The 27,665-nt window shown below is 50.4% G+C and overlaps 1 protein-coding gene across 2 annotated transcripts in view; it reads left to right on the top strand.

Moving 5' to 3' along the window:
• Nucleotides 1-27,665, top strand: part of atl1 (atlastin GTPase 1) — a 91,013-nt gene that overhangs the window by 33,364 nt on the left and 29,984 nt on the right. For both annotated transcript variants that reach the window (XM_078406073.1, XM_078406072.1), the window contains exons 5-8: nucleotides 1,644-1,694; nucleotides 1,965-2,021; nucleotides 5,933-6,025; nucleotides 7,581-7,719. In XM_078406073.1, the coding sequence (XP_078262199.1) occupies nucleotides 1,644-1,694; nucleotides 1,965-2,021; nucleotides 5,933-6,025; nucleotides 7,581-7,719 (340 nt within the window). The remainder of the gene's footprint in view (nucleotides 1-1,643; nucleotides 1,695-1,964; nucleotides 2,022-5,932; nucleotides 6,026-7,580; nucleotides 7,720-27,665) is intronic.

The following is a 27,665-nucleotide window of genomic DNA, read 5'->3' as shown; positions in this document are numbered from 1 at the left end:
CCATGTTTTAGAAGGATGAGAGGAGATCTTATCGAAACGTATAAGATTATTAAGGGGTTGGACATGTTAGAGGCAGGAAACATGTTCCCAATGTTGGTGGAGTCCAGAACAAGGGGCCACAGTTTAAGAATAAGGGGTAGGCCATTTAGAACTGAGATGAGGAAAAACTTTTTCAGTCAGAGAGTTGTGAATCTGTGGAATTCTCCGCCTCAGAAGGCAGTGGAGGCCAATTCTCTGAATGCATTCAAGAGAGAGCTAGATAGAGCTCTTAAGGATAGCGGAGTCAGGGGGTACGGGGAGAAGGCAGGAACGGGGTACTGATTGAGAATGATCAGCCATGATCACATTGAATGGCGGTGCTGGCTCGAAGGGCCGAATGGCCTCCTCCTGCACCTATTGTCTATTGTCTATTGTTCATCATTCCCAGTCCTCTCGTGATGTTATTCCTTCCCTTTTCCCAATGAGCTGGTCATGGTTTAGTTTCCATTTCAAGGGCCAGTCCTAGCCCACAAGCCGACGATGTTGTGTTATGGCAATCTGGAGTGGAAGTAGTGAAAGGAGAGGACACGGTCGAGAGATGTTGGAAATGAGCAGTAGGATGTTTATCAAAGGTCGTTAGTGTTCACCAGGGACTGACTCTGAGAAGCTACATCTATGATGAAGTAACATTGTGAGTTGTTACTAATTGTCATTGTGGAAAGATACTGTGTGCTTATGTAACTCCTGGGTTGCACGGTGGCGCAGCGGTAGAGTTGCTGCCTTACAGCGAATGCAGCGCCGGAGACTCAGGTTCGATCCTGACTACGGGCGCCGTCTGTACGGAGTTTGTACGTTCTCCCCGTGACCTGCGTGGGTTTTCTCCGAGATCTTCAGTTTCCTCCCACACTCCAAAGACGTACAGGTCTGTAGGTTAATTGACTGGGTAAATGTAAAAATTGTCCCTTGCGTGTGTAGGATAGTGTTAATGTGCGGGGATCGCTGGGCGGCGCGGACCCGGTGGGCCGAAGGGCCTGTTTCCGCGCTGTATCTCTAAATCTAAAATCTAGAAAACTCCACTCTGAAGGGATCCCATGAGCAGCGATTGTGTGTATCATGTGCTCATGGCCCTACACACACTAGGCTTAGTGTTAGTGTGCAGGGAGTTCACTCTTATACCAAGCCAATTAACCTACAAACCTGTACGTACGCCTTTGGAGTGTGGGAGGAATCCGAAGATCTCGGGAAAACCCACGCAGGTCAGGGGGAGAACGTACAAACTCTGTACAGACAGCACCCCTAGTCGGGATGGAACCCGGGTCTCCGGTGCTGTAGCTCTACCAGTACGCCACTGTAATGCCCACTGTATCTCTGGAACTGGTGCCTATAATGCTGAGAACTATATTCTGCACTCTTTATTTTCCCCTTTGCTCTACTTGAGTCAAACTTGAGTTGGACTTGATTAGCATCATCTGATCTGTTTGGATAGCATGCAAAACAAAGCTTTTCACTGTACCTCGTGACAATAATAAACCTGAACCTAAACATTGCAACCATTTGGTTTGTTCTTAATTCTGCCTGAATGGCAATAAATCAGCATTGTGCAACTTATCAATTACAGCAATTCACGTGTCTCAAATGTAATAGGTTGCCTTCACTTTCCCCAGGTGTACAACTTGTCTCAAAATATTCAGGAAGACGACCTCCAGCATTTACAGGTAAATGGAGCTGTGTTTTTCACCCGCCGGACAAGGATGAAGCAGTGAGCTGTTACCAGGGTCGATCAGAGATAGACACAAAATGCTGGAGTAACTCAGCCTGAAGAAGGGTCTCGACCCGAAACGTCACCCATCCCTTCTCTCCAGAGATGCTGCCTGTCCTGCTGAGTTACTCCAGCGTTTTGTGTCCATCCTCGGTGTAAACCAGCGCCTGCAGTTCCTTCCTACACAGGGCCAATCATTCACCCACTCTCCTTGTTCCATCTACAGCTTTTCACTGAATATGGACGCCTTGCAATGGAAGAAACGTCTCAGAAACCCTTCCAGGTCAGCAGCACTCGGTGTCTCACACCACAAAGTGAAAGAAGGTTCATTCATTCAATTAGACGTTGATGTGCAGGCCATTTAAAGTTACTTAATACATTTGCCGTTGTGCTGTTTTGGTACTTTGATTTTCTTGCACATTTAACACCGGGCAGCTGCTGTGAGATTGTTTTTGTATCAGTTTTGTTGAAGCCACAACAGTGGAGCAGTGCAGTACAGCACAAGAACAGGCCCTTCGGCCCACAGTGTCTGTGCCGAACATGATGCTGAGACCGACTCTCACCTGCACGTTATCCATATCCCATCATTCCCTGCACATCCATGCGCCGAACCAAATGATTCTTAAACGCCATTATCATATCTGTCTGCACCCCTGGCAACACGTTCCAGGCCCCAACCACTCTGGTGGGTGAAGTGGTGGAATGCTTTACCACAGAAGGCTGTGGAGGCCACATCAGTGGACATACTTAAGGCAGAGATAGATAGATTGTTGATTGGTACGGGTGTCAGAGGTTATGGGGAGAAGGCAGGAGAATGGGGTTAGGAGGGAGAGATAGTTCAGCCATGATTGAGTGGCAGAGTAGACTTGATGGGCCGAATGGCCTAATTCTACTCCTGAGTAGATTCTACTCCTAGAATTCTACTCCTGAATTCTACTCCTAATTCTACTCCTACTACTGAGCTTATCACCTCTCTGTGTAAAGAAAACGTGCCCCACACGTCTCCATTAAACTCCCCCCTCTCATCTTAAAGCCATTCACGCTGGTGTTGCACATTTCCATCCTGGGACAAAGGTTCTGACTATCTACCCTATCTTTGCCTCTCACAATTCTATGTCCTTCTATCCGGTTTCCCCCTCAGCCTCAGGCGCTCCAGAGAAAACAATCCAAGTCTGTTCAACCTCTCCCTGTAGCTAACACCCCCCTCCCTCCCCCCCCCCCCCCCACCCGACCCAAAACGTCACCTATCCAGGTTCTCCAGAGATGCTGCCCGGCCTCCTAAGTTACTCCAGCACTTTGCCTTTATTTTGTGAACCAGCATCTGCAGTTCCTTGTGCATCATTCTGGTAAACCTCCACTGCACCCATTTCAAGCCTCCACATCATTCCTGTAATGGGGCGACTAGCTTGAAAGGGTTCAGAAAAGATCTACGAGGATGTTGCCAGGACTAGAGGGTGTGAGCTGTAGGGAGAGGTTGAGTAGACTGGGTCTCTATTCCATGGAGCGCAGGAGGATGAGGGGAGATCTTATGGAGGTGTACAAAATCATGAGAGGAATAGATCGGGTAGATGCACAGAGTCTTTTACCCAGAGTAGGGGAATCGAGGACCAGGGGACATAGGTTCAAGGTGAAGGGGAAAAGATTTAATAGGAATCTGAGGGGTAACTTTTTCACACAGAGGGTGGTGGGTGTATGGAACAAGCTGCCAGAGGAGGTAGTTGAAGCTGGGACTATCCCATCGTTAAGAAACAGTTGGACAGGTACATGGATAGGACAGGTTTGGGGGGGATATGGACCAAGCGCGGGCAAGTGGGACTAGGGTGGCTGGGACATTGGGAGCGAGTTGGGCCCAAGGGCCTGTTTCCACACAGTATCACACTCTATGTTTTTATGACTAGAACTGCACACAATACTCCAAATGCAGTCTGACCCAAGTCCCATAAAGCAATACGTACTACACACTTAGCCACTGCTGTGTATGATCCCTGTGTAGACACGGACTCCAACCCCGTCACTTGGCACGCTGCTTACTCTGCAACCAGTTATAGAGTCACAGAGTGATACAGTGTGGAAACAGGCCCTTCACAGAGTCACAGAGTGATACAGTGTGGAAACAGGCCCTTCACAGAGTCACAGAGTGATACAGTGTGGAAACAGGCCCTTCACAGAGTCACAGAGTGATACAGTGTGGAAACAGGCCCTTCACAGAGTCACAGAGTGATACAGTGTGGAAACAGGCCCTTCATAGTCACAGAGTGATACAGTGTGGAAACAGGCCCTTCATAGAGTCACAGAGTGATACAGTGTGGAAACAGGCCCTTCATAGAGTCACAGAGTGATACAGTGTGGAAACAGGCCCTTCATAGAGTCACAGAGTGATACAGTGTGGAAACAGGTCCTTCACAGAGTCAGTGATACAGTGTGGAAACAGGCCCTTCAGCCCAACTTGCCCACACCAGCCAACATGTCCCAGCTACACTAGTCTCACCTGCCCGCACTTGGTCCATATCCCTCCAAACCTGTCCTATCCATGTACCTGTCTAACTGCGTCTTAAACGATGGAATAGTCCCAGCCTTAACTACCTCCTCTGGCAGCTTGTTCCATACACCCACTACCCTCTGAGTGAAAAAGTTACCCCTCAGATTTCTATTAAATCTTTTCCCCGTCAACTTCAACCTACGTCCTCTGGTCCTCGATTCCCCTACTCTGGGTAAAAGACTCTGTGCATCCACCCGATCTATTCCTCTCATGATTTTATACACCTCTATAAGATCTCCCTTCATCCTCCTGCGCTCCAGGGAATAGAGACCCAGCCTGCTCAACCTCTCCCTATAGCTCACACCCTCTAGTCCTGGCAACATCCTCTTAAATCTTCTCTGTACCCTTGAAGTCTGAAGAAGGGTCTTGACCCGAAATGTCACGCATTGCTTCTCTCCAGAGATGCTGCCCGTCCCGCTGAGTTACTCCAGCATTTGTGTCTACCTTCTCTGTACCCTTTCCAGCTCGACAATATCTTGCCTATAAACATGGTGCCCAGAACTGAACACGATATTCTAAATGCGGCCTCACCAACGTCTTATACACTTGCAACGTGGCCTCCCAACCTCTGTACGCAGTACTCTGACTGACGAAGACCAATGTGCCAAAAGCCTTTTTGACCACCTGATCTACCTTCGTTACAGTACAGTAGTTGCAGTTACAGTAACTAGTGTAAAACTGGGAGAAAGTGAACGCAGCCAAAACAAACAGGGATCACCAAGCACTGGTCACCAATTGTAAACCAGATTATATCACTTTGCAGATTCCCCTTCAATGGGTAGGGTCGGCAGGATGGGAAAAATAGGGCATAGCCTGAGGGTGAGGGGGCAAAGATTAGTGTGTGAGGCAACTTTTTTTAAGCACAGAGGGTGGTGGGGGCCTGGAATATGCTTCCGGGGTGGTGGTGGAGGCAGATACAAGACTTTCGGATAGGCAGATGGATATGCAGGGAATGGAGGTATATGGATTATGTGGAGGCACGTAAGAGATGGAGATGGAAAATGTCACCTATTCCTCTTCTCCAGAGATGCTGCCTGACCCGCTGAGTTACTCCAGCTTTCGGTATCTTATCTTCTGTTTAAACCAGCATCTGCAGTTCATAGAAACATAGAAAATAGGTGCAGGAGGAGGCCATTTGGCCCTTCGAGCCAGCACCGCCATTCAATGTGATCATGGCTGATCATCCACAATCAGTACCCCTTCTCCCCATATCCCTTGACTCCGCTAGCCCTGAGAGCTCTATCTAACTCTGTTTCAAATTCATCCAATGAATTGGCCTCCACTGCCCTCTGTGGCACAGAATTACACAAATTCACAAGTCTCTGGGTGACATTTTTTTTTTCTCACCTTAGTTTTAAATGGCCTCCCCTTTATACTTAGACTGTGTGGCCCCTTGTTCTGGACTCCCCCAACATTGGGAACATTTTTCCTGCATCGAGCTTGTCCAGTCCTTTTATACAGTTCCTCCCTGCACAGATAAGAGATAGCCTTGGCATTATGTTCGGCAGAAACATTGTGGGCCGAAGGGTCTGTTCCTGTGCGGTACAGTTGTGTGTTCTATGTAAATCAACTACCAGTGTGTTTTAAAGTTAAAACTCTTCTCCCCCAATGTGGCTCGTCGACTAAAGATGCTAATCTCTTTCTTCAACATGCAGTCTCTGATATTCCTCGTCCGTGATTGGAGTTTCCCGTATGAATTCAACTACGGCCTTGACGGAGGGATCAAGTTCTTGGAGAAGCGTCTGAAGGTTTGTGTGGACCAGATCCAGTTCATTGTAAGCTGGTTCATTGCAGCTCCAAAGCTGCTGCAGTTCTGGTGGCACCAGCTGAGAGCAGATGGGGAGACACAAAGAACTGCAGATACCGGAGAGAGCCTGAAGATGTGGTTAACATCGTTAGGAAGTTTGCAGATGACACCAAAATTAGTGGTATAGTGATAGTGAGGAAGGATGTCAAAGTTGGGCGGTCACGGTGGCGCAGCGGTAGAGTTGCTGCCTTACAGCGAATACAGCGCCGGAGACCCGGGTTCCATCCCCACTATGCGCGCCGTCTGTACGGAGTTTGTACGTTCTCCCCGTGACCTGCGTGGGTTTTCTCCGAGATCTTCAGTTTCCTCCCACACTCCAAAGACGTACAGGTTTACAGGTTAATTGGCTTGATAAATTAAAAAAAATCTCCCTAGTGGGTGTAGGATAGTGTTAATGTGCGGGGATCGCTGGTCGGCGCGGACCCGGTGGGCCGAAGGGCCTGTTTCCGCCCTGTATCTCTAAACTAAACTAAAGTTTACAGTAAAATCTAGGTCAGTTGGAAGGTGGGCAATGGACTGGCAGGTGGAATTTAAATCTGACAAGTGTGAGGTGTTGCACTTTGGTGTGTCTTACCAGGGCAGGACTTGCTCAGTAAATGATAGAACCCTGGAGAGTGTCATGGAAGAGAGAGAGAGAGATCCAGGAGTACAGGTGCACATTTCCCTAAAGTGGAGTAGGAAAATAACTGCAGATGCTGGTACAAATCGAAGGTATCACAAAATGCTGGAGTAACTCAGCAGGTCAGGCAGCATCTTGGGGAGAAGGAATGGGTGACGTTTCGGGTCGAGACCCTTCTTCAGACTGAAGAAGGATATTCTTGCGATTGAGGGCATGCAGCGTAGGTTTACTAGGTTAATTCCCGGAATGGCGGGACTGTCATATGTTGAAAGACTGGAGCGACTAGGCTTGTATACACTGGAATTTAGAAGGATGAGAGGGGATCTTATCCAAACGTATAAGATTATTAAGGGGTTGGACACGTTAGAGGCAGGAGACATGTTCCCAATGTTGGGGGAGTCCAGAACCAGTGGCCACAGTTTAAGAATAAGGGGTAGGCCGTTTAGAACGGAGATGAGGAAAAACCTTTTCAGTCAGAGAGTTGTGAATCTGTGGAATTCTCTGCCTCAGATGGCAGTGGAGGCCAATTCTCTGAATGCATTCAAGAGAGAGCTAGATAGAGCTCTTAAGGATAGCGGAGTCAGGGGGTATGGGGAGAAGGCAGGAACGGGGTACTGATTGAGAATGATCAGCCATGATCACAGTGAATGACGGTGCTGGCTCGAAGGGCCGAATGGCCTCCTCCTGCACCTATTGTCTATTGTCAGGCGGCCTGTGGAAAGGAGTGATAATCTGACCTACAGGTGGTTCTGCTGCCTCCCTAGTGTGTCCCTGTGTGCCGTGTAATCCACATCCCTTGACTAGGCCCGAGCCCTGAGTGGAATTGCTGATGCTGGTGCTTCATCTGATTTTCTCCCCCTTTCCAAATGTCTTCCAGATCTCAGAAAACCAGCATGAAGAGCTTCAGAACGTCAGGAAGCACATTTATTCCTGTTTCACAAACATATCCTGCTTCCTGATGCCTCACCCGGGGCTGAAAGTGGCCACTAATCCCAACTTTGACGGCCGCCTCAAAGGTAACGGTTCGGCAGCAACTGCAACAGTGCAGGATGTGTTTCTGCAACAGTGCAGCAGTGTTTCAGCAACAGTGCAGGGTGTGTTTCAGCAACAGTGCAGGATGTGTTTCAGCAACAGTGCAGAGAAATGCTTCAGCAAAAGTGCAGCAGTGTTTCAGCAACCGTGCAGGATGTGTATCAGCAACCGTGCAGGGAAATGCTTCAGCAAAAGTGCAGCAGTGTTTCAGCAACAGTGCAGGGTGTGTTTCAGCAACAGTGCAGCAGTGTTTCAGCAGCAGTGCAGGATATGTTTCAGCAACAGTGCAGGGATGTGTTTCAGCAACAGTGCAGCAGTGTTTCAGCAACAGTGCAGGGTGTGTTTCAGCAACAGTGCAGGGATGTGTTTCAGCAACAGTGCAGGATGTGTTTCAGCAACAGTGCAGCAGTGTTTCAGCAACAGTGCAGGGTGTGTTTCAGCAACAGTGCATGGTGTGTTTCAGTAACAGTGCAGCAGTGTTTCAGCAACAGTGCAGGGATGTGTTTCAGCAGCAGTGCAGGGTGTGTTTCAGCAACAGTGCAGGATGTGTTTCAGCAACAGTGCAGCAGTGCTTCAGCAGCAGTGCAGCAGTATTTCAGCAACAGTGCAGGGATGTGTTTCAGCAGCAGTGCAGGGTGTGTTTCAGCAGCAGTGCAGGATGTGTTTCAGCAACAGTGCAGGGAAATGCTTCAGCAGAAGTGCAGCAGTGTTTCAGCAACAGTGCAGGGTGTGTTTCAGCAACAGTGCAGGATGTGTTTCAGCAACAGTGCAGGATGTGTTTCAGCAACAGTGCAGGGTGTGTTTCAGCAACAGTGCAGAGTGTGTTTCAGCAACAGTGCAGCAGTGTTTCAGCAACAGTGCAGGGTGTGTTTCAGCAGCAGTGCAGGATGTGTTTCAGCAACAGGGCAGGGATGTGTTTCAGCAACAGTGCAGGGAAATGCTTCAGCAGCAGTGCAGCAGTGTTTCAGCAACAGCGCAGGATGTGTTTCAGCAGCAGTGCAGCAGTGCTTCAGCAGCAGTGCAGCAGTATTTCAGCAACAGTGCAGGGAAATGCTTCAGCAGCAGTGCAGCAGTTTCAGCAACAGCGCAGGGAAATGCTTCAGCAGCAGTGAAGGATGTGTTTCAGCAACAGTGCAGGATGTGTTTCAGCAGCAGTGCAGCAGTGTTTCAGCAACAGTGCAGGGTGTGTTTCTGCAACAGTGCAGGGAAATGCTTCAGCAGCAGTGCAGCAGTGTTTCAGCAGCAGTGCAGGGTGTGTTTCAGCAACAGTGCAGGGAAATGCTTCAGCAGCAGTGCAGCAGTGTTTCAGCAACAGTGCAGGGTGTGTTTCAGCAACAGTGCAGGGTGTGTTTCAGCAACAGTGCAGCAGTATTTCAGCAACAGTGCAGGGATGTGTTTCAGCAACAGTGCAGGGTGTGTTTCAGCAGCAGTGCAGGGTGTGTTTCAGCAACAGTGCAGGGTGTGTTTCAGCAACAGTGCAGGGTGTGTTTCAGCAACAGTGCAGGGTGTGTTTCAGCAACAGTGCAGGATGTGTTTCAGCAACAGTGCAGCTGTGTTTCAGCAGCAGTGCAGGATGTGTTTCAGCAACAGTGCAGGGATGTGTTTCAGCAACAGTGCAGCAGTGTTTCAGCAACAGTGCAGGGTGTGTTTCAGCAACAGTGCAGGGAGTGTTTCAGCAACAGTGCCGGGTGTGTTTCAGCAACAGTGCAGGGATGTGTTTCAGCAACAGTGCAGGATGTGTTTCAGCAACAGTGCAGCAGTGTTTCAGCAACAGTGCAGGGTGTGTTTCAGCAACAGTGCATGGTGTGTTTCAGTAACAGTGCAGCAGTGTTTCAGCAACAGTGCAGGGATGTGTTTCAGCAACAGCGCAGGGAAATGCTTCAGCAGCAGTGCAGGATGTGTTTCAGCAACAGTGCAGGATGTGTTTCAGCAGCAGTGCAGCAGTGTTTCAGCAACAGTGCAGGGTGTGTTTCTGCAACAGTGCAGGGAAATGCTTCAGCAGCAGTGCAGGGTGTGTTTCAGCAACAGTGCAGGGAAATGCTTCAGCAGCAGTGCAGCAGTGTTTCAGCAACAGTGCAGGGATGTGTTTCAGCAACAGTGCAGGGTGTGTTTCAGCAACAGTGCAGGGTGTGTTTCAGCAACAGTGCAGCAGTATTTCAGCAACAGTGCAGGGATGTGTTTCAGCAACAGTGCAGGGTGTGTTTCAGCAGCAGTGCAGGGTGTGTTTCAGCAACAGTGCAGGGTGTGTTTCAGCAACAGTGCAGGGTGTGTTTCAGCAACAGTGCAGGGTGTGTTTCAGCAACAGTGCAGGATGTGTTTCAGCAACAGTGCAGCTGTGTTTCAGCAGCAGTGCAGGATGTGTTTCAGCAACAGTGCAGGGATGTGTTTCAGCAACAGTGCAGCAGTGTTTCAGCAACAGTGCAGGGTGTGTTTCAGCAACAGTGCAGGGAGTGTTTCAGCAACAGTGCCGGGTATGTTTCAGCAACAGTGCAGGGATGTGTTTCAGCAACAGTGCAGGATGTGTTTCAGCAACAGTGCAGCAGTGTTTCAGCAACAGTGCAGGGTGTGTTTCAGCAACAGTGCATGGTGTGTTTCAGTAACAGTGCAGCAGTGTTTCAGCAACAGTGCAGGGATGTGTTTCAGCAACAGTGCAGGGTGTGTTTCAGCAGCAGTGCAGGGTGTGTTTCAGCAACAGTGCAGGGTGTGTTTCAGCAACAGTGCAGGGTGTGTTTCAGCAACAGTGCAGGGTGTGTTTCAGCAACAGTGCAGGATGTGTTTCAGCAACAGTGCAGCTGTGTTTCAGCAGCAGTGCAGGATGTGTTTCAGCAACAGTGCAGCAGTGTTTCAGCAACAGTGCAGGGTGTGTTTCTGCAACAGTGCAGGGAAATGCTTCAGCAGCAGTGCAGGGTGTGTTTCAGCAACAGTGCAGGGAAATGCTTCAGCAGCAGTGCAGCAGTGTTTCAGCAACAGTGCAGGGATGTGTTTCAGCAACAGTGCAGGGTGTGTTTCAGCAACAGTGCAGGGTGTGTTTCAGCAACAGTGCAGCAGTATTTCAGCAACAGTGCAGGGATGTGTTTCAGCAACAGTGCAGGGTGTGTTTCAGCAGCAGTGCAGGGTGTGTTTCAGCAACAGTGCAGGGTGTGTTTCAGCAACAGTGCAGGGTGTGTTTCAGCAACAGTGCAGGGTGTGTTTCAGCAACAGTGCAGGATGTGTTTCAGCAACAGTGCAGCTGTGTTTCAGCAGCAGTGCAGGATGTGTTTCAGCAACAGTGCAGGGATGTGTTTCAGCAACAGTGCAGCAGTGTTTCAGCAACAGTGCAGGGTGTGTTTCAGCAACAGTGCAGGGAGTGTTTCAGCAACAGTGCCGGGTATGTTTCAGCAACAGTGCAGGGATGTGTTTCAGCAACAGTGCAGGATGTGTTTCAGCAACAGTGCAGCAGTGTTTCAGCAACAGTGCAGGGTGTGTTTCAGCAACAGTGCATGGTGTGTTTCAGTAACAGTGCAGCAGTGTTTCAGCAACAGTGCAGGGATGTGTTTCAGCAACAGTGCAGGGTGTGTTTCAGCAGCAGTGCAGGGTGTGTTTCAGCAACAGTGCAGGGTGTGTTTCAGCAACAGTGCAGGGTGTGTTTCAGCAACAGTGCAGGGATGTGTTTCAGCAACAGTGCAGCAGTGTTTCAGCAACAGTGCAGGGTGTGTTTCAGCAACAGTGCAGGGAGTGTTTCAGCAACAGTGCTGGGTGTGTTTCAGCAACAGTGCAGGGTGTGTTTCAGCAACAGTGCAGGGTGTGTTTCAGCAACAGTGCAGGATGTGTTTCAGCAACAGTGCAGGGTGTGTTTCAGCAGCAGTGCAGGGTGTGTTTCAGCAACAGTGCAGGGAGTGTTTCAGCAACAGTGCCGGGTGTGTTTCTGCAACAGTGCAGGGATGTGTTTCAGCAACAGTGCAGGATGTGTTTCAGCAACAGTGCAGCAGTGTTTCAGCAACAGTGCAGGGTGTGTTTCAGTAACAGTGCAGGGTGTGTTTCAGCAACAGTGCAGGGTGTGTTTCAGCAACAGTGCAGGGATGTGTTTCAGCAACAGTGCAGGATGTGTTTCAGCAACAGTGCAGGGTGTGTTTCAGCAACAGTGCTGGGTGTGTTTCAGCAACAGTGCATGGTGTGTTTCAGTAACAGTGCAGCAGTATTTCAGCAACAGTGCAGGGATGTGTTTCAGCAGCAGTGCAGGGTGTGTTTCAGCAGCAGTGCAGGATGTGTTTCAGCAACAGGGCAGGGAAATGCTTCAGCAGAAGTGCAGCAGTGTTTCAGCAACAGTGCAGGGTGTGTTTCAGCAACAGTGCAGGGAAATGCTTCAGCAACAGGGCAGGGGTGTGTTTCAGCAACAGTGCAGGGAAATGCTTCAGCAGCAGTGCAGCAGTGTTTCAGCAGCAGTGCAGGATGTGTTTCAGCAACAGTGCAGGGATGTGTTTCAGCATCAGTGCAGCAGTGTTTCAGCAACAGTGCAGGGTGTGTTTCAGCAGCAGTGCAGCAGTGTTTCAGCAACAGTGCAGGGAAATGCTTCAGCAGCAGTGCAGCAGTGTTTCAGCAGCAGTGCAGGATGTGTTTCAGCAACAGTGCAGGGAAATGCTTCAGCAGCAGTGCAGCAGTATTTCAGCAACAGTGCAGGGAAATGCTTCAGCAGCAGTGCAGGATGTGTTTCAGCAACAGTGCAGGGATGTGTTTCAGCAACAGTGCAGGGTGTGTTTCAGCAACAGTGCAGGATGTGTTTCAGCAACAGTGCAGCAGTGTTTCAGCAGCAGTGCAGGATGTGTTTCAGCAACAGTGCAGGATGTGTTTCAGCAGCAGTGCAGCAGTGTTTCAGCAACAGTGCAGGGTGTGTTTCAGCAGCAGTGCAACAGTGCAGGGAAATGCTTCAGCAGCAGTGCAGCAGTGTTTCAGCAACAGTGCATGGTGTGTTTCAGTAACAGTGCAGCAGTGTTTCAGCAACAGTGCAGGGATGTGTTTCAGCAGCAGTGCAGGGTGTGTTTCAGCAACAGTGCAGGGTGTGTTTCAGCAACAGTGCAGGGTGTGTTTCAGCAACAGTGCAGGGTGTGTTTCAGCAACAGTGCAGGATGTGTTTCAGCAACAGTGCAGCTGTGTTTCAGCAGCAGTGCAGGATGTGTTTCAGCAACAGTGCAGGGATGTGTTTCAGCAACAGTGCAGCAGTGTTTCAGCAACAGTGCAGCGTGTGTTTCAGCAACAGTGCAGGGAGTGTTTCAGCAACAGTGCCGGGTGTGTTTCAGCAACAGTGCAGGGTGTGTTTCAGCAACAGTGCAGGGTGTGTTTCAGCAACAGTGCAGGATGTGTTTCAGCAACAGTGCAGGGTGTGTTTCAGCAGCAGTGCAGGGTGTGTTTCAGCAACAGTGCAGGGTGTGTTTCAGCAACAGTGCAGGGTGTGTTTCAGCAACAGTGCAGGATGTGTTTCAGCAACAGTGCAGCTGTGTTTCAGCAGCAGTGCAGGATGTTTCAGCAACAGTGCAGGGATGTGTTTCAGCAACAGTGCAGGGATGTGTTTCAGCAACAGTGCAGCAATGTTTCAGCAACAGTGCAGGGAGTGTTTCAGCAACAGTGCCGGGTGTGTTTCTGCAACAGTGCAGGGATGTGTTTCAGCAACAGTGCAGGATGTGTTTCAGCAACAGTGCAGCAGTGTTTCAGCAACAGTGCAGGGTGTGTTTCAGCAACAGTGCATGGTGTGTTTCAGTAACAGTGCAGCAGTGTTTCAGCAACAGTGCAGGGATGTGTTTCAGCAGCAGTGCAGGGTGTGTTTCAGCAACAGTGCAGGATGTGTTTCAGCAACAGTGCAGGGTGTGTTTCAGCAACAGTGCAGGGTGTGTTTCAGCAACAGTGCAAGATGTGTTTCAGCAACAGTGCAGCAGTGTTTCAGCAGCAGTGCAGGATGTGTTTCAGCAACAGTGCAGGGATGTGTTTCAGCAACAGTGCAGCAGTGTTTCAGCAACAGTGCAGGGTGTGTTTCAGTAACAGTGCAGGGTGTGTTTCAGCAACAGTGCAGGGTGTGTTTCAGCAACAGTGCAGGGATGTGTTTCACCAACAGTGCAGGATGTGTTTCAGCAACAGTGCAGGGTGTGTTTCAGCAACAGTGCTGGGTGTGTTTCAGCAACAGTGCATGGTGTGTTTCAGCAACAGTGCAGGGTGTGTTTCAGCAACAGTGCAAGATGTGTTTCAGCAACAGTGCAGCAGTGTTTCAGCAGCAGTGCAGGATGTGTTTCAGCAACAGTGCAGGGATGTGTTTCAGCAACAGTGCAGCAGTGTTTCAGCAACAGTGCAGGGTGTGTTTCAGCAACAGTGCAAGATGTGTTTCAGCAACAGTGCAGCAGTGTTTCAGCAGCAGTGCAGGATGTGTTTCAGCAACAGTGCAGGGATGTGTTTCAGCAACAGTGCAGCAGTGTTTCAGCAACAGTGCAGGGTGGGTTTCAGCAACAGTGCAGGGAAATGCTTCAGCAACAGGGCAGGGGTGTGTTTCAGCAACAGTGCAGGGAAATGCTTCAGCAGCAGTGCAGCAGTGTTTCAGCAGCATTGCAGGATGTGTTTCAGCAACAGTGCAGGGATGTGTTTCAGCATCAGTGCAGCAGTGTTTCAGCAACAGTGCAGGGTGTGTTTCAGCAGCAGTGCAGCAGTGTTTCAGCAACAGTGCAGGGAAATGCTTCAGCAGCAGTGCAGCAGTGTTTCAGCAGCAGTGCAGGATGTGTTTCAGCAACAGTGCAGGGAAATGCTTCAGCAGCAGTGCAGCAGTATTTCAGCAACAGTGCAGGGAAATGCTTCAGCAGCAGTGCAGGATGTGTTTCAGCAACAGTGCAGGGATGTGTTTCAGCAACAGTGCAGGGTGTGTTTCAGCAACAGTGCAGGATGTGTTTCAGCAACAGTGCAGCAGTGTTTCAGCAGCAGTGCAGGATGTGTTTCAGCAACAGTGCAGGATGTGTTTCAGCAGCAGTGCAGCAGTGTTTCAGCAACAGTGCAGGGTGTGTTTCAGCAACAGTGCAGGGTGTGTTTCAGCAGCAGTGCAACAGTGCAGGGAAATGCTTCAGCAGCAGTGCAGCAGTGTTTCAGCAGCAGTGCATGGTGTGTTTCAGTAACAGTGCAGCAGTGTTTCAGCAACAGTGCAGGGATGTGTTTCAGCAGCAGTGCAGGGTGTGTTTCAGCAACAGTGCAGGGTGTGTTTCAGCAACAGTGCAGGGTGTGTTTCAGCAACAGTGCAGGGTGTGTTTCAGCAACAGTGCAGGATGTGTTTCAGCAACAGTGCAGCTGTGTTTCAGCAGCAGTGCAGGATGTGTTTCAGCAACAGTGCAGGGATGTGTTTCAGCAACAGTGCAGCAGTGTTTCAGCAACAGTGCAGGGTGTGTTTCAGCAACAGTGCAGGGAGTGTTTCAGCAACAGTGCCGGGTGTGTTTCAGCAACAGTGCAGGGTGTGTTTCAGCAACAGTGCAGGGTGTGTTTCAGCAACAGTGCAGGATGTGTTTCAGCAACAGTGCAGGGTGTGTTTCAGCAGCAGTGCAGGGTGTGTTTCAGCAACAGTGCAGGGTGTGTTTCAGCAACAGTGCAGGGTGTGTTTCAGCAACAGTGCAGGATGTGTTTCAGCAACAGTGCAGCTGTGTTTCAGCAGCAGTGCAGGATGTTTCAGCAACAGTGCAGGGATGTGTTTCAGCAACAGTGCAGCAGTGTTTCAGCAACAGTGCAGGGTGTGTTTCAGCAACAGTGCAGGGAGTGTTTCAGCAACAGTGCCGGGTGTGTTTCTGCAACAGTGCAGGGATGTGTTTCAGCAACAGTGCAGGGTGTGTTTCAGCAACAGTGCAGCAGTGTTTCAGCAACAGTGCAGGGTGTGTTTCAGCAACAGTGCATGGTGTGTTTCAGTAACAGTGCAGCAGTGTTTCAGCAACAGTGCAGGGATGTGTTTCAGCAGCAGTGCAGGGTGTGTTTCAGCAACAGTGCAGGATGTGTTTCAGCAACAGTGCAGGGTGTGTTTCAGCAACAGTGCAGGGTGTGTTTCAGCAACAGTGCAAGATGTGTTTCAGCAACAGTGCAGCAGTGTTTCAGCAGCAGTGCAGGATGTGTTTCAGCAACAGTGCAGGGATGTGTTTCAGCAACAGTGCAGCAGTGTTTCAGCAACAGTGCAGGGTGTGTTTCAGTAACAGTGCAGGGTGTGTTTCAGCAACAGTGCAGGGTGTGTTTCAGCAACAGTGCAGGGATGTGTTTCAGCAACAGTGCAGGATGTGTTTCAGCAACAGTGCAGGGTGTGTTTCAGCAACAGTGCTGGGTGTGTTTCAGCAACAGTGCATGGTGTGTTTCAGTAACAGTGCAGCAGTATTTCAGCAACAGTGCAGGGATGTGTTTCAGCAGCAGTGCAGGGTGTGTTTCAGCAGCAGTGCAGGATGTGTTTCAGCAACAGGGCAGGGAAATGCTTCAGCAGAAGTGCAGCAGTGTTTCAGCAACAGTGCAGGGTGGGTTTCAGCAACAGTGCAGGGAAATGCTTCAGCAACAGGGCAGGGGTGTGTTTCAGCAACAGTGCAGGGAAATGCTTCAGCAGCAGTGCAGCAGTGTTTCAGCAGCAGTGCAGGATGTGTTTCAGCAACAGTGCAGGGATGTGTTTCAGCATCAGTGCAGCAGTGTTTCAGCAACAGTGCAGGGTGTGTTTCAGCACCAGTGCAGGGAAATGCTTCAGCAGCAGTGCAGCAGTATTTCAGCAACATTGCAGGGAAATGCTTCAGCAGCAGTGCAGGATGTGTTTCAGCAACAGTGCAGGGATGTGTTTCAGCAACAGTGCAGGGTGTGTTTCAGCAACAGTGCAGGATGTGTTTCAGCAACAGTGCAGCAGTGTTTCAGCAGCAGTGCAGGATGTGTTTCAGCAACAGTGCAGGATGTGTTTCAGCAGCAGTGCAGCAGTGTTTCAGCAACAGTGCAGGGTGTGTTTCAGCAACAGTGCAGGGTGTGTTTCAGCAGCAGTGCAACAGTGCAGGGAAATGCTTCAGCAGCAGTGCAGCAGTGTTTCAGCAGCAGTGCATGGTGTGTTTCAGTAACAGTGCAGCAGTGTTTCAGCAACAGTGCAGGGATGTGTTTCAGCAGCAGTGCAGGGTGTGTTTCAGCAACCGTGCAGGATGTGTTTCAGCAACAGTGCAGGGTGTGTTTCAGCAACAGTGCAGGGTGTGTTTCAGCAACAGTGCAGGGTGTGTTTCAGCAACAGTGCAGCTGTGTTTCAGCAGCAGTGCAGGATGTGTTTCAGCAACAGTGCAGGGATGTGTTTCAGCAACAGTGCAGCAGTGTTTCAGCAACAGTGCAGGGTGTGTTTCAGCAACAGTGCAGGGAGTGTTTCAGCAACAGTGCCGGGTGTGTTTCAGCAACAGTGCAGGGTGTGTTTCAGCAACAGTGCAGGGTGTGTTTCAGCAACAGTGCAGGATGTGTTTCAGCAACAGTGCAGGGTGTGTTTCAGCAGCAGTGCAGGGTGTGTTTCAGCAACAGTGCAGGGTGTGTTTCAGCAACAGTGCAGGGTGTGTTTCAGCAACAGTGCAGGATGTGTTTCAGCAACAGTGCAGCTGTGTTTCAGCAGCAGTGCAGGATGTTTCAGCAACAGTGCAGGGATGTGTTTCAGCAACAGTGCAGCAGTGTTTCAGCAACAGTGCAGGGTGTGTTTCAGCAACAGTGCAGGGAGTGTTTCAGCAACAGTGCCGGGTGTGTTTCTGCAACAGTGCAGGGATGTGTTTCAGCAACAGTGCAGGGTGTGTTTCAGCAACAGTGCAGCAGTGTTTCAGCAACAGTGCAGGGTGTGTTTCAGCAACAGTGCATGGTGTGTTTCAGTAACAGTGCAGCAGTGTTTCAGCAACAGTGCAGGGATGTGTTTCAGCAGCAGTGCAGGGTGTGTTTCAGCAACAGTGCAGGATGTGTTTCAGCAACAGTGCAGGGTGTGTTTCAGCAACAGTGCAGGGTGTGTTTCAGCAACAGTGCAAGATGTGTTTCAGCAACAGTGCAGCAGTGTTTCAGCAGCAGTGCAGGATGTGTTTCAGCAACAGTGCAGGGATGTGTTTCAGCAACAGTGCAGCAGTGTTTCAGCAACAGTGCAGGGTGTGTTTCAGTAACAGTGCAGGGTGTGTTTCAGCAACAGTGCAGGGTGTGTTTCAGCAACAGTGCAGGGATGTGTTTCAGCAACAGTGCAGGATGTGTTTCAGCAACAGTGCAGGGTGTGTTTCAGCAACAGTGCTGGGTGTGTTTCAGCAACAGTGCATGGTGTGTTTCAGTAACAGTGCAGCAGTATTTCAGCAACAGTGCAGGGATGTGTTTCAGCAGCAGTGCAGGGTGTGTTTCAGCAGCAGTGCAGGATGTGTTTCAGCAACAGGGCAGGGAAATGCTTCAGCAGAAGTGCAGCAGTGTTTCAGCAACAGTGCAGGGTGGGTTTCAGCAACAGTGCAGGGAAATGCTTCAGCAACAGGGCAGGGGTGTGTTTCAGCAACAGTGCAGGGAAATGCTTCAGCAGCAGTGCAGCAGTGTTTCAGCAGCAGTGCAGGATGTGTTTCAGCAACAGTGCAGGGATGTGTTTCAGCATCAGTGCAGCAGTGTTTCAGCAACAGTGCAGGGTGTGTTTCAGCACCAGTGCAGGGAAATGCTTCAGCAGCAGTGCAGCAGTATTTCAGCAACATTGCAGGGAAATGCTTCAGCAGCAGTGCAGGATGTGTTTCAGCAACAGTGCAGGGATGTGTTTCAGCAACAGTGCAGGGTGTGTTTCAGCAACAATGCAGGATGTGTTTCAGCAACAGTGCAGCAGTGTTTCAGCAGCAGTGCAGGATGTGTTTCAGCAACAGTGCAGGATGTGTTTCAGCAGCAGTGCAGCAGTGTTTCAGCAACAGTGCAGGGTGTGTTTCAGCAACAGTGCAGGGTGTGTTTCAGCAGCAGTGCAACAGTGCAGGGAAATGCTTCAGCAGCAGTGCAGCAGTGTTTCAGCAGCAGTGCATGGTGTGTTTCAGTAACAGTGCAGCAGTGTTTCAGCAACAGTGCAGGGATGTGTTTCAGCAGCAGTGCAGGGTGTGTTTCAGCAACAGTGCAGGATGTGTTTCAGCAACAGTGCAGGGTGTGTTTCAGCAACAGTGCAGGGTGTGTTTCAGCAACAGTGCAGGGTGTGTTTCAGCAACAGTGCAGGGTGTGTTTCAGCAACAGTGCAGGGATGTGTTTCAGCAACAGTGCAGGATGTGTTTCAGCAACAGTGCAGCAGTGTTTCAGCAACAGTGCAGGGTGTGTTTCAGCAACAGTGCATGGTGTGTTTCAGTAACAGTGCAGCAGTGTTTCAGCAACAGTGCAGGGATGTGTTTCAGCAGCAGTGCAGGGTGGGTTTCAGCAACAGTGCAGGATGTGTTTCAGCAACAGTGCAGCAGTGCAGCAGTATTTCAGCAACAGTGCAGGGATGTGTTTCAGCAGCAGTGCAGGGTGTGTTTCAGCAGCAGTGCAGGATGTGTTTCAGCAACAGGGCAGGGAAATGCTTCAGCAGAAGTGCAGCAGTGTTTCAGCAACAGTGCAGGGTGTGTTTCAGCAACAGTGCAGGGAAATGCTTCAGCAACAGGGCAGGGGTGTGTTTCAGCAACAGTGCAGGGAAATGCTTCAGCAGCAGTGCAGCAGTGTTTCAGCAGCAGTGCAGGATGTGTTTCAGCAACAGTGCAGGGATGTGTTTCAGCATCAGTGCAGCAGTGTTTCAGCAACAGTGCAGGGTGTGTTTCAGCAGCAGTGCAGCAGTGTTTCAGCAACAGTGCAGGGTGTGTTTCAGCAACAGTGCATGGTGTGTTTCAGTAACAGTGCAGCAGTGTTTCAGCAACAGTGCAGGGATGTGTTTCAGCAGCAGTGCAGGGTGGGTTTCAGCAACAGTGCAGGATGTGTTTCAGCAACAGTGCAGCAGTGCAGCAGTATTTCAGCAACAGTGCAGGGATGTGTTTCAGCAGCAGTGCAGGGTGTGTTTCAGCAGCAGTGCAGGATGTGTTTCAGCAACAGGGCAGGGAAATGCTTCAGCAGAAGTGCAGCAGTGTTTCAGCAACAGTGCAGGGTGTGTTTCAGCAACAGTGCAGGGAAATGCTTCAGCAACAGGGCAGGGGTGTGTTTCAGCAACAGTGCAGGGAAATGCTTCAGCAGCAGTGCAGCAGTGTTTCAGCAGCAGTGCAGGATGTGTTTCAGCAACAGTGCAGGGATGTGTTTCAGCATCAGTGCAGCAGTGTTTCAGCAACAGTGCAGGGTGTGTTTCAGCAGCAGTGCAGCAGTGTTTCAGCAACAGTGCAGGGAAATGCTTCAGCAGCAGTGCAGCAGTGTTTCAGCAGCAGTGCAGGATGTGTTTCAGCAACAGTGCAGGGAAATGCTTCAGCAGCAGTGCAGCAGTATTTCAGCAACAGTGCAGGGAAATGCTTCAGCAGCAGTGCAGGATGTGTTTCAGCAACAGTGCAGGGATGTGTTTCAGCAACAGTGCAGGGTGTGTTTCAGCAACAGTGCAGGATGTGTTTCAGCAACAGTGCAGCAGTGTTTCAGCAGCAGTGCAGGATGTGTTTCAGCAACAGTGCAGGATGTGTTTCAGCAGCAGTGCAGCAGTGTTTCGGCAACAGTGCAGGGTGTGTTTCAGCAACAGTGCAGGGTGTGTTTCAGCAGCAGTGCAGCAGTGTTTCAGCAACAGTGCAGGGAAATGCTTCAGCAGCAGTGCAGCAGTGTTTCAGCAGCAGTGCAGGATGTGTTTCAGCAGCAGTGCAGGATGTGTTTCAGCAGCAGTGCAGGATGTGTTTCAGCAGCAGTGCAGCAGTGCTTCAGCAGCAGTGCAGCCGTATTTCAGCAACAGTGCAGGGAAATGCTTCAGCAGCAGTGCAGGATGTGTTTCAGCACAGAGCAGGATGTGTTTCAGCAACAGTGCAGGGATGTGTTTCAGCAACAGTGCAGGGATGTGTTTCAGCAACAGTGCAGGGTGTGTTTCAGCAACAGTGCAGGGTGTGTTTCAGCAACAGTGCAGCAGTGTTTCTGCAACAGTGCAGGGATGTGCTTCAGCAACAGTGCAGGGTGTGTTTCAGCAACAGTGCAGGGTGTGTTTCAGCAGCAGTGCAGGATGTGTTTCAGCAGCAGTGCAGCAGTGCTTCAGCAGCAGTGCAGCAGTATTTCAGCAACATTGCAGGGAAATGCTTCAGCAGCAGTGCAGGATGTGTTTCATCAACAGTGCAGGGATGTGTTTCAGCAACAGTGCAGGGTGTGTTTCAGCAACAGTGCAGGATGTGTTTCAGCAACAGTGCAGCAGTGTTTCAGCAGCAGTGCAGGATGTGTTTCAGCAACAGTGCAGGGATGTGTTTCAGCATCAGTGCAGCAGTGTTTCAGCAACAGTGCAGGGTGTGTTTCAGCAACAGTGCAGGGTGTGTTTCAGCAGCAGTGCAGCAGTGTTTTAGCAACAGTTCAGGGAAATGCTTCAGCAGCAGTGCAGCAGTGTTTCAGCAGCAGTGCAGGATGTGTTTCAGCAGCAGTGCAGCAGTGCTTCAGCAGCAGTGCAGCAGTATTTCAGCAACAGTGCAGGGTGTGTTTCAGCAACAGTGCAGGGTGTGTTTCAGCAACAGTGCAGGGTGTGTTTCAGCAACAGTGCAGCAGTGTTTCAGCAACAGTGCAGGGTGTGTTTCAGCAACAGTTCAGGGTGTGTTTCAGCAGCAGTGCAGCAGTGTTTCAGCAACAGTGCAGGGAAATGCTTCAGCAGCAGTGTTTCAGCAGCAGTGCAGGATGTGTTTCAGCAGCAGTGCAGCAGTGCTTCAGCAGCAGTGCAGCAGTATTTCAGAAACAGTGCAGGGAAATGCTTCAGCAGCAGTGCAGGATGTGTTTCAGCAACAGTGCAGGGATGTGTTTCAGCGACAGTGCAGGGTGTGTTTCAGCAGCAGTGCAGGGTGTGTTTCAGCAACAGTGCAGGTTGTGTTTCAGCAGCAGTGCAGGGTGTGTTTCAGCAACAGTGCAGCAGTGTTTCAGCAACAGTGCAGGGATGTGTTTCAGCAACAGTGCAGGATGTGTTTCAGCAACAGTGCAGCACTGCTTCAGCAGCAGTGCAGCAGTATTTCATCAACAGTGCAGGGATGTGTTTCAGCAACAGTGCAGGATGTGTTTCAGCAACAGTGCAGAATGTGTTTCAGCAACAGTGCAGGGCAATGCTTCAGCAGAAGTGCAGCAGTATTTCAGCAACAGTGCTGGGTGTGTTTCAGCAACAGTGCAGGATGTGTTTCAGCAACAGTGCAGCAGTGTTTCAGCAGCAGTGCATGATGTGTTTCAGCAACCGTGCAGGGATGTGTTTCAGCAACAGTGCAGGGATGTGTTTCAGCAACAGTGCAGGGTGTGTTTCAGCAACAGTGCAGGGTGTGTTTCAGCAACAGTGCAGCAGTGTTTCAGCAACAGTGCAGCAGTGTTTCTGCAACAGTGCAGGGATGTGCTTCAGCAACAGTGCATGGTGTGTTTCAGCAACACTGCAGGATGAGTTTCAGCAACAGTGCAGCAGTGTTTCAGCAACAGTGCAGGGATGTGTTTCAGCTACAGTGCAGGGTGTGTTTCAGCAACAGTGCAGGGATGTGTTTCAGCAACAGTGCAGCAGTGTTTCAGCAACAGTGCAGGGTGTGTTTCAGCAACAGTGCAGGGTGTGTTTCAGCAACAGTGCAGGGTGTGTTTCAGCAACAGTGCAGCAGTGTTTCAGCAACAGTGCAGGGTGTGTTTCAGCAACAGTTCAGGGTGTGTTTCAGCAGCAGTGCAGCAGTGTTTCAGCAACAGTGCAGGGAAATGCTTCAGCAGCAGTGCAGCAGTGTTTCAGCAACAGTGCAGGATGTGTTTCAGCAGCAGTGCAGCAGTGCTTCAGCAGCAGTGCAGCAGTATTTCAGCAACAGTGCAGGGAAATGCTTCAGCAGCAGTGCAGGATGTGTTTCAGCAACAGTGCAGGGTGTGTTTCAGCAACAGTGCAGGGTGTGTTTCAGCAACAGTGCAGGATGTGTTTCAGCAACAGTGCAGGATGTGTTTCAGCAACAGTGCAGGGAAATGCTTCAGCAGAAGTGCAGCAGTGTTTCCAGCAACAGTGCAGGGATGTGTTTCAGCAACAGTGCAGGGTGTGTTTCAGCAACAGTGCAGGATGTGTTTCAGCAACAGTGCAGGGTGTGTTTCACAACAGTGCAGCAGTGTTTCAGCAACAGTGCAGGGTGTGTTTCAGCAACAGTGCAGGGTGTGTTTCAGCAACAGTGCAGGGATGTGTTTCAGCAACAGTGCAGGATGTGTTTCAGCAACAGTGCAGCACTGCTTCAGCAGCAGTGCAGCAGTATTTCAGCAACAGTGCAGGGATGTGTTTCAGCAGCAGTGCAGGGTGTGTTTCAGCAACAGTGCAGGATGTGTTTCAGCAACAGTGCAGGGCAATGCTTCAGCAGACGTGCAGCAGTGTTTCAGCAACAGTGCTGGGTGTGTTTCAGCAACAGTGCAGGATGTGTTTCAGCAACAATGCAGGGCAATGCTTCAGCAGAAATGCAGCAGTGTTTCAGCAACAGTGTTGGGTGTGTTTCAGCAACAGTGCAGGATGTGTTTCAGCAACAGTGCAGGAGTGTTTCAGCAACAGTGCAGCAGTGTTTCTGCAACAGTGCAGGGATGTGCTTCAGCAACAGTGCAGGGATGTGCTTCAGCAACAGTGCAGGGTGTGTTTCAGCAACAGTGCAGGGTGTGTTTCAGCAACAGTGCAGCAGTGTTTCAGCAACAGTGCAGCAGTGTTTCTGCAACAGTGCAGGGATGTGTTTCAGCAGCAGTGCAGGGTGTGTTTCAGCAACAGTGCAGGATGTGTTTCAGCAACAGTGCAGGATGTGTTTCAGCAACAGTGCAGGGAAATGCTTCAGCAGAAGTGCAGCAGTGTTTCCAGCAACAGTGCAGGGATGTGTTTCAGCAACAGTGCAGGGTGTGTTTCAGCAACAGTGCAGCAGTGTTTCTGCAACAGTGCAGGGATGTGCTTCAGCAACAGTGCAGGGTGTGTTTCAGCAACAGTGCAGGGTGTGTTTCAGCAACACTGCAGGATGAGTTTCAGCAACAGTGCAGCAGTGTTTCAGCAACAGTGCAGCAGTGTTTCTGCAACAGTGCAGGGATGTGCTTCAGCAACAGTGCAGGGTGTGTTTCAGCAACAGTGCAGGGTGTGTTATAGCAACAGTGCAGGGTGTGTTTCAGCAACACTGCAGGATGAGTTTCAGCAACAGTGCAGCAGTGTTTCAGCAACAGGGCAGGGATGTGTTTCAGCAACTGTGCAGGGTGTGTTTCAGCAACAGTGCAGGGGTGTGTTTCAGCAACAGTGCAGCAGTGTTTCAGCAACAGTGTAGGGTGTGTTTCAGCAACAGTGCAGGGTGTGTTTCAGCAACAGTGCAGGGTGTGTTTCAGCAACAGTGCAGCAGTGTTTCAGCAACAGTGCAGGGTGTGTTTCAGCAACAGTGCAGGGTGTGTTTCAGCAGCAGTGCAGGATGTGTTTCAGCAACAGGGCAGGGATGTGTTTCAGCAACAGTGCAGGATGTGTTTCAGCAGCAGTGCAGCAGTGTTTCAGCAACAGTGCAGGGAAATGCTTCAGCAGCAGTGCAGGGTGTGTTTCAGCAACAGTGCAGGGTGTTTCAGCAACAGTGCAGGATGTGTTTCAGCAGCAGTGCAGGGTGTGTTTCAGCAGCAGTGCAGCAGTGTTTCAGCAACATTGCAGGGAAATGCTTCAGCAGCAGTGCAGCAGTGTTTCAGCAACAGTGCAGGATGTGTTTCAGCAGCAGTGCAGCAGTGCTTCAGCAGCAGTGCAGCAGTATTTCAGCAACAGCGCAGGGAAATGCTTCAGCAGCAGTGCAGGATGTGTTTCAGCAACAGTGCAGGGATGTGTTTCAGCAGCAGTGCACGATGTGTTTCAGCAACAGTGCAGGATGTGTTTCAGCAACAGTGCAGGGTGTGTTTCAGCAACAGTGCAGCAGTGTTTCAGCAACAGTGCAGGGTGTGTTTCAGCAACAGTGCAGGGATGTGTTTCAGCAACAGTGCAGGATGTGTTTCAGCAACAGTGCAGCACTGCTTCAGCAGCAGTGCAGCAGTATTTCAGCAACAGTGCAGGGATGTGTTTCATCAGCAGTGCAGGGTGTGTTTCAGCAACAGTGCAGGATGTGTTTCAGCAACAGTGCAGGGCACTGCTTCAGCAGAAGTGCAGCAGTGTTTCAGCAACAGTGCTGGGTGTGTTTCAGCAACAGTGCAGGATGTGTTTCAGCAACAGTGCAGGATGTGTTTCAGCAACAGTGCAGCAGCGTTTCAGCAGCAGTGCAGGATGTGTTTCAGCAACAGTGCAGGGATGTGTTTCAGCAACAGTGCAGGGTGTGTTTCAGCAACAGTGCAGGGTGTGTTTCAGCAACAGTGCAGGGTGTGTTTCAGCAACAGTGCAGCAGTGTTTCAGCAACAGTGCAGCAGTGTTTCTGCAACAGTGCAGGGATGTGCTTCAGCAACAGTGCAGGGTGTGTTTCAGCAACAGTGCAGGGTGTGTTTCAGCAACAGTGCAGCAGTGTTTCAGCAACAGTGCAGCAGTGTTTCTGCAACAGTGCAGGGATGTGCCTCAGCAACAGTGCAGGGTGTGTTTCAGCAACAGTGCAGGGTGTGTTTCAGCAACACTGCAGGATGAGTTTCAGCAACAGTGCAGCAATGTTTCAGCAACAGTGCAGAGATGTGTTTCAGCAACAGTGCAGGGTGTGTTTCAGCAACAGTGCAGGGATGTGTTTCAGCAACAGTGCAGCAGTGCTCCAGCAGCAGTGCAGCAGTGTTTCAGCAACAGTGCAGGGATGTGTTTCAGCAGCAGTGCAGGGTGTGTTTCAGCAACAGTGCAGGATGTGTTTCAGCAACAGTGCAGGATGTGTTTCAGCAACAGTGCAGGGAAATGCTTCAGCAGAAGTGCAGCAGTGTTTCCAGCAACAGTGCAGGGATGTGTTTCAGCAACAGTGCAGGGTGTGTTTCAGCAACAGTGCAGGATGTGTTTCAGCAACAGTGCAGGATGTGTTTCAGCAGCAGTGCAGGATGTGTTTCAGCAACAGTGCAGGGATGTGTTTCAGCAACAGTGCAGCAGTGTTTCAGCAACAGTGCAGGGTGTGTTTCAGCAACAGTGCAGGGTGTGTTTCATCAGCAGTGCAGGATGTGTTTGAGCAACAGGGCAGGGAAATGCTTCAGCAGAAGTGCAGCAGTGTTTCCAGCAACAGTGCAGGGATGTGTTTCAGCAACAGTGGAGGGTGTGTTTCAGCAACAGTGCAGGATGTGTTTCAGCAACAGTGCAGGGTGTGTTTCAGCAGCAGTGCGGCAGTGTCTCAGCAACAGTGCAGGGATATGCTTCAGCAGCAGTGCATCAGTGTTTCAGCAACAGTGCATGGTGTGTTTCAGCAGCAGTGCAGCAGTGCTTCAGCAGCAGTGCAGCAGTATTTCAGCAACAGTGCAGGGATGTGTTTCAGCAACAGTGCAGGGTGTGTTTCAGCAACAGTGCAGGATGTGTTTCAGCAACAGTGCAGGATGTGTTTCAGCAACAGTGCAGGGTGTGTTTCAGCAGCAGTGCGGCAGTGTTTCAGCAACAGTGCAGGGAAATGCTTCAGCAGCAGTGTTTCAGCAACAGTGCATGGTGTGTTTCAGCAGCAGTGCAGCAGTGCTTCAGCAGCAGGTCAGCAGTATTTCAGCAACAGTGCAGGGAAATGCTTCAGCAGCAGTGCAGCAGTGTTTCAGCAACAGTGCAGGGAAATGCTTCAGCAGCAGTGCAGGGTGTGTTTCAGCAACACTGCAGGATGTGTTTCAGCAACAGTGCAGCAGTGTTTCAGCAACAGTGCAGGATGTGTTTCAGCAACAGTGCAGGTATATGTTTCAGCAACACTGCAGGATGTGTTTCAGCAACAGTACAGGATGTGTTTCAGCAACAGTGCAGGATGTGTTTCAGCAACAGTGCAGCAGTGCTTCAGCAGCAGTGCAGCAGTATTTCAGCAGGAGTGCAGGGATGTGTTTCAGCAGCAGTGCAGCAGAGTTTCAGCAACAGTGCAGCAGTGTTTCAGCAACAGTGCAGGATGTGTTTCAGCAACAGTGCAGGATGTGTTTCAGCAACAGTGCAGGGAAATGCTTCAGCAGAAGTGCAGCAGTGTTTTCAGCAGCAGTGCAGGGATGTGTTTCAGCAACAGCGCAGGGTGTGTTTCAGCAACATTGCAGGATGTGTTTCAGCAACAGTGCAGGATGTGTTTCAGCAGCAGTGCAGGATGTGTTTCAGCAACAGTGCAGGGATGTATTTCAGCAACAGTGCAGCAGTGTTTCAGCAACAGTGCAGGGTGTGTTTCAGCAACAGTGCAGGGTGTGTTTCAGCAGCAGTGCGGCAGTGTTTCAGCAACAGTGCAGGGAAATGCTTCTGCAGCAGTGTTTCAGCAACAGTGCATGGTGTGTTTCAGCAGCAGTGCAGCAGTGCTTCAGCAACAGTGCAGGGAAATGCTTCAGCAGCAGTGCAGGGTGTGTTTCAGCAACACTGCAGGATGTGTTTCAGCAACAGTGCAGCAGTGTTTCAGCAACAGTGCAGGATGTGTTTCAGCAACAGTGCAGGTATATGTTTCAGCAACACTGCAGGATGTGTTTCAGCAACAGTACAGGATGTGTTTCAGCAACAGTGCAGGATGTGTTTCAGCAACAGTGCAGCAGGGCTTCAGCAGCAGTGCAGCAGTATTTCAGCAGCAGTGCAGGTATGTGTTTCAGCAGCAGTGCAGCAGAGTTTCAGCAGCAGTGCAGCAGTGTTTCAGCAACAGTGCAGGATGTGTTTCAGCAACAGTGCAGGATGTGTTTCAGCAACAGTGCAGCAGTGCTTCAGCAGCAGTGCAGCAGTATTTCAGCAACACTGCAGGATGTGTTTCAGCAGCAGTGCAGGATGTGTTTCAGCAACAGTGTAGGATGTGTT

Source organism: Rhinoraja longicauda, chromosome 10 (genome assembly GCF_053455715.1).
Source record: "Rhinoraja longicauda isolate Sanriku21f chromosome 10, sRhiLon1.1, whole genome shotgun sequence".
NCBI lineage: Eukaryota > Metazoa > Chordata > Chondrichthyes > Rajiformes > Arhynchobatidae > Rhinoraja > Rhinoraja longicauda.
This window is presented reverse-complemented; position numbering and strand designations above follow the sequence as displayed.